The following is a 6,000-nucleotide window of genomic DNA, read 5'->3' as shown; positions in this document are numbered from 1 at the left end:
TCCATAAGGAAAAGAAACATCTCTGTATCTGTATCCGACTGTATCCCTTTTATGCCCAAATATGTCAGCAATATGTCGTCATTAACACTCATGGTACTATGAAAAAGGGTACTGAAGTATTCTGACAACAGGTACAACAGGTACTCTGACAATGCATACAATATGTTTTTGATAACCAGAGGTGCATGTGCTCAGGCCTCGTTCCCAATGGGCTTTGGCCTAGTTAAATGTAACTGTTCATATGACCGACACAGAGTCCTTTAATTCCTTTACCACTCCCCCTCCAAAAAAACAAACAAAACACAGGTGTATAACTTACCTTAACTGATTTGTATTGCTTTAATGTTTTTTTTCTCTCCTTAGGAACAGGTAAGCCATGACAATAGAATATAAATGATAAGCGCAAAGAAACCTGGGACCCTTCTGTACAGCCATTGTAGCACATTCATACAACAAGTCCCATCTGTACATACAAGTCACAGCAATCTCCTCTTTTTCGCTAAAACAAATAGGTAACTCTTTACTCAAAGCCAACAGGTGCAATACACACATGTTCTGCAAATAAGCTTGTGTGAGCCTTTGTAATCATTTAGATTTCATGTTTATTTTAATGATGCAATTCCTTCAACTGACTAAAAAATGGTACGAAGCTCACATCAGCTTTTCAGTTTCACTGTGATATCATAGGTAAAGGCAAAATCTTTATGCTTTGGCAAAAAACAAAAGGTGTCGTGAGATGCCGCGGTGATGTGTTTTCAACTGAATGAAGTGTCCAACATGAGTCTTGTGACGCGTCACGTGTCACCTTTTCGCCAGAGCATAAACACATTACAGTGTCCCTCAGTGCACTGTACCTCTTCGCTTCCAATAAAGCGTTACCATACATTCCCCCATTGGTTAACACTGACAACTGTGATAATGTGATAATGCAATAATAATAAAACAAAGAGAACCTTGAAAAACATGGATAAAAGAATAAATAATGACAGGATAATAAATAAATCATTGCGTTAAAATGCAACTTTCGAGAGGGGCCCGGAGAAGAGTTCACCTTTGGCAGTCTGGGATTGAGCTGGACCAAAGCTAAAACCACAGATACAGGTTTAGCATGGCGGAAATACAGGTCTACTGTTGTTCCAAACATTGATGTGAAACTTTGTTATAATTCTTCAATGTGAATATAAGTGCTTTATTTTTTTGTATACTTCAAATGCTCCTGTGTTCTGTTGAACTGAGTTCTAAATAAATAAGAATATCAAACCCTATGCCCACCTTAAACTGAATACCCAACTCTAAAGTACTTGGGACCTTGTGTTAAAGGTTTCTTCCTTGTTACATCTTGTATACAATACTGGTACAAAAGAGTACAATAAATGTGTTTGTGTGACACATTATGGCCACTGAAATACTACTTTAGTGTCCTTCTCAATAGACCATCAAAGTGACATTACAGTACTTCTCCAATGTAGGGGGTTTGGGTGGGTCTGAGTTGATAAAAGTTGCATTTGTACAGTTGCTAGAGCTGAGAAATGTGTGTACTGTAGGTGTAAAACTGACAGAACTACAGCAATGGCTGATAACTGAGTTTTTGTAATGAAGCTCAACAAGAAGACTTCTCTTGTACATAAAAAGCGATATTGTTGGCATAGATGTGTTTGAATCTTTGGCAAATCATAATGTAACCGTTATGGGTGCATATATACGACTGTTTTTTAAATATTGCATTTGAGGTTGGCTTCTTCTAAACATCTCTATTTCCCTGTGCTTCCCTTATGAATCCACACGTCTATACCGCAGTTTTTCATCGACTCTCGGAACTATTAGAAAACATGCATCGCTTGATTCATACGGTATCAATTATCCTCGTTGCAAACCGCCCGGGCATTTAAGCCTAAAAGGCCAAATTTATGATCCGTCGTACGACGGCATTGCACGCCGAAAACAGCCACACAAGCTCAGAAAGCGTTGCAAGGCACGCAACGCGTTGTGAGCCTGTAAATCGTCTATTGTCGATGTGTGACACTGTCGTACAAGTTAAGTATAAATCAGGCTTTATGCAACTCGTCCTGTACAAACCGAAGGCTTTCGTCTCATGCCCTACCTCTATCTCTGAGAACACAAAATGATACAACGTGACGAGCCAAAAAACAAACATGTACAAAGTAATGTACACCATATATTCAGATACATTTCAAAATCGTCAGACTTTGAAATCATTAGCCAAAATAAGTCTATATATATTGTTTTTTCCCAACCCATTAGGTAATCTTCTTTATCTAGACTGTACAATATATGTATATTATGAGTAATCATGAGGGGACCAAAGCAACAAAAATAAATACTTTTTCGCTATGTCACCTTTCAAAGTAGTATATCTATGTACATTTATATCAATATCAATCTTCTTAGCTTATTGTGAATGGCTGAGCATGTGATCAACAAGCAGGCATTTGCGCACAGTGTGGAAACTCCTTGTAGTTATTTTTTTCTTCTTTTTTTCTCATCTTTTCATCCCTAAAGGTATCTAAATGTAAAGTTGACAACATGGCAAGTTCACTGTGAATCCAAAAAAATGAAGACTAGACTGTCTTTTACAGTGAAAGGTAACCCTGGCTCAAGATGAATGAACGAAAAACAAACCCAAACAAAAGACAAAAGACAGTAAAAATATTGCATCTCACCACCAAGTGTCTAATTTCAACAATGGTTTTTGTCTACTTATTTTTAGGACTCCCGAGAGAAGAGTACAAAAAAACGTTTTGTCTATTTTTCATGCAGTCTCTGACAAGTCATACAATCTTGGTGTACTTGTCTTAAAAGTTTTGTCTAAAGTCATTTGTAGCACACAGCATAGGATGGGTTCCGTGATGCTTTAATGTAGCTATGGGGTGGGGGGTTGGGGGGGTTGCATTGGGGGGGCTACAACATGCAGTACTGTGCATAGTTCCAGGTGACTGGTACCAGTCCCGGGGTATTTTTCTTTTTTTTTTTCTTCTTCCAGTGTGTTTTGGTGGCAGCGTTGTGTGAGCAAATCCACAACAGCAAGCAAGGAGGTGACGGGCAAGTCTATGTGAGGCGGAGAAGGGAGGGTGTGTGTGCGTTATGTTTGTGCGTGTGTATCTGTGCGTGTGTGTGTGTGTGTGTACTGTGTATGTGTCTGTGTGTGTGGTGGGGAGGGGATCATCCAAGCCTGGCTGATGGCGCCATCCAGTGGACAAGAGGTGCCTCTCCTTCTGCCATGACAAAAGCCTAAGAGTTGAAATGCCAGACGCTGAGAGAGGGGGAGGGGGGCCTCTGCAGCCCAGAGTATCCCCCCGCTTCCATCCATCCATTCCAGAGGTGATGAGTGAGATGAGATCAGGCTCAGGACCCCGGGGAAGTCCGTGGCGATGGGCGTGTTTGTTTTTTTCCTTTTGTGGCAGTTTGGATCTTAGTGCAGTGACCTTAGAGTGGCGTTCGAATGGGTTCGGTCTGCATGTATGCGGAAGTGTTAGTAGATCAGTCGTCGTTTCACTGCGGAGCCCTTTCCCTCACGCAACAGGCCTGGAAACGCCCACTCTAAGGGATTCACGAAATGACTTAATGTTGAGGGTAGAAGAACTGAGCTTAAAGATCAAGCTAACATGCATAAGGTCTTCAGACTCTCTTTTGTTATGGGCCGTCAAGGCCGCCTTTTTTTTTGTTTTTCTTCCATTTTTTTTCCTGAAGACTAAAAGTTTATGAAGAAATCAAATTTCTTTTCTTTTGTTTTTTGTATTTCTTTGTTCAAGATTTCATTCTTTTGAAAAGAGAAAGAGATAAAGAGATACAGAGAGAGAGAGAGAGAGAGAGAGAGAGAGAGAGAGAGAGAGAGAGAGAGGAAAAAAGAATGGCTTAATTTGACCATCTCATACTTCCATCTGTTTTGTACTACCTTTGGTAAATCACTCAAACAAGGAAAACCCTGAAAGCATCGCTGAATCCTTTGCTCGTTCCCCCACGGTCACTTAGCCTTTGCTTTACTCCTGTAGCTGTTAGCTAGCATCGTCCTCTTGTACAGGTTGACCCTGATAATCTTTTTTTATTTCTTTTTTACTCCCTTCACTGGTCTCGCAGTTCATCACATTCACAGCTCCTCGCCGCACGTCCTCTGGCGCCACTTTTTTTTAGATCATTACTGGGTCCTTCAAACTAAATAAAAAAATCCTCTGAAAAAGAACAAAGGCGAGAGAAATAAATAGAGAAGAGAAACCCAAAACAAACTATGTCCGAGAGGGGGGGGAAATAAAAATAAAAATAACATAAAAAAACGAATAAAGGACATCCTCAAGTCCCCGCGAAAGCAAAGACACCAATAACGAGGAAAGTATCCGAGTGGCAGCGGCCATTTTGGGGTTTCATCGCTTCATCATCTTGGATACGAAGTTGACGATAGCTGAGGCGGGCTGGGCGGGGTCCAGCTCGGCGAACAGGTGGCTGACATTGTCTGTTGTGCTTCCTTGTTTCCTCGCCACAAATCCAAAAAGCCTGTAAGGATTAAGAGTGAGAAATATACGTTTAATTAGTATACTGGAACAAGGCCAACTTGCTTACAAAATGTTTTTAATGAGCACTCAGTGGATTTTCCTTGTATGTGCAATCAAAATCATGAGACGTGTGCTCTGAACAAACACTATAGCATAAATATATTTACTGAACAAGCTAGTTTTTGTATTATGTTTTATATGCCACTACCTCAGTACCAAACTGTTCAACTGTTTTGATTCAAAGTTACGCTTCCTTTTCACTGTTTTCTAAACCATTGTCTTAGACATTTGAGCTACATTAATATGAACTTACTTGGTAATATAGCTATAATATAGGGTATTAAACTGTGGAAGTTTTTCCAATGATTCCAATGATGCTCATGTGCCCACAGTTCCACACTGATTTCTCCACCACACTGTGATTTAAGGCAGGTGTGTTAAAACAGGTGTGTTTTTTCACACATCATCCAGATGTTGGTACTTGGTCAGTAATCCCATTTCTAATGATGAAAGGCTGGTTCTGTGTGAATACATAGTCTATTTTACAAATATGTTACTATCAACTAAATGACTTACTTGACTGAGCCACCTCCGTCTTTGCCCCATCTGAGGAGAAAGAAAGAAAGCCAAGACACATGTTTTAATGAAGCCATAGTGTCCACGACGTTACACATCACACAACACAGGGTCTGTCATTATTAAACACTCACTTCCTGTTCTGGGGGTCGATGTCACAGTAGGTTATAGTGTTGATTGGATAGTGCCGCCTGAAGAATATCCTGGGGCAAGAGAGATTGATGATCATGTTTTCATCAAAATCACAGTAAAATCCTCAGTGTTCATATAACTCTGAGAGCCTACAAAATGGAGCCAAATGGGCCTGTTATGGTCCATTTGGTTCAGGGACGTGCTGGCCATTGGGAAAAGCGGAACAACTCCCGAACGGCCGGTTCATTCCCAGCCGGTCCAGGCCGGCCATTAGGGAAAAAAATTAAATAAAATGTCGGCCTTCGTTCCATTTTGGGGGCTGGGTGGCCAACAAAGTAAATGGTCACTGTCAGGCAGAAACCTCGTATCTCCAAGTTTCAAATGTGTTGATTTTTTCGCAAAGCAAAGCCCTGCTTCATCATACAAGGCCGTCGCACAAAAGTAGTGAAAACAGCAGATCTACAAGCACACAACGCCTCGCACCGCGAGGCGTTGTGTGCTTGTAGATCGGCTGTTTTCACTAGTTTAAATCATTTTAAAAATGATAAATATAAAACAAACGGTTTTGGACATACAAGGTTCCCACCCGACAACGACAAAATATAACTCATGTAATTGGCCCACTGGCTAGTCACTTGTCATGATCTGAAATGGCAAATCTTTGAGTAGCAGCAGCGCTATAGAGAGAGATCTCTCTCTATAGCGTGCAATGAGGGCTTCTCCAACTCTATTTCCCGTGATTTGGTTCCATTTCTAAGCTCTCAGAGTTATACTTTTTTTTTTTTTT

At 40.7% G+C, this 6,000-nt stretch overlaps 1 protein-coding gene across 1 annotated transcript in view; it reads right to left on the bottom strand.

The window, feature by feature from the left end:
• Positions 1 to 4,376: 4,376 nt before the first annotated feature.
• LOC308280147 (tensin-1-like) overlaps positions 4,377 to 6,000 on the bottom strand; it is a gene marked incomplete at both ends in the record, with an annotated part of 185,650 nt that continues 184,026 nt past the window's right edge. Inside the window, 3 exon segments of the mRNA XM_080720408.1 lie at positions 4,377 to 4,506; positions 5,082 to 5,111; positions 5,216 to 5,284. Of these exon segments, the coding sequence (XP_080576534.1) occupies positions 4,377 to 4,506; positions 5,082 to 5,111; positions 5,216 to 5,284 (229 nt within the window).

Source organism: Nannobrachium achirus (genome assembly GCF_963921795.1).
Source record: "Nannobrachium achirus genome assembly, chromosome: 24".
NCBI classification, from domain to species: Eukaryota; Metazoa; Chordata; class Actinopteri; order Myctophiformes; family Myctophidae; genus Nannobrachium; species Nannobrachium achirus.
This window is presented reverse-complemented; position numbering and strand designations above follow the sequence as displayed.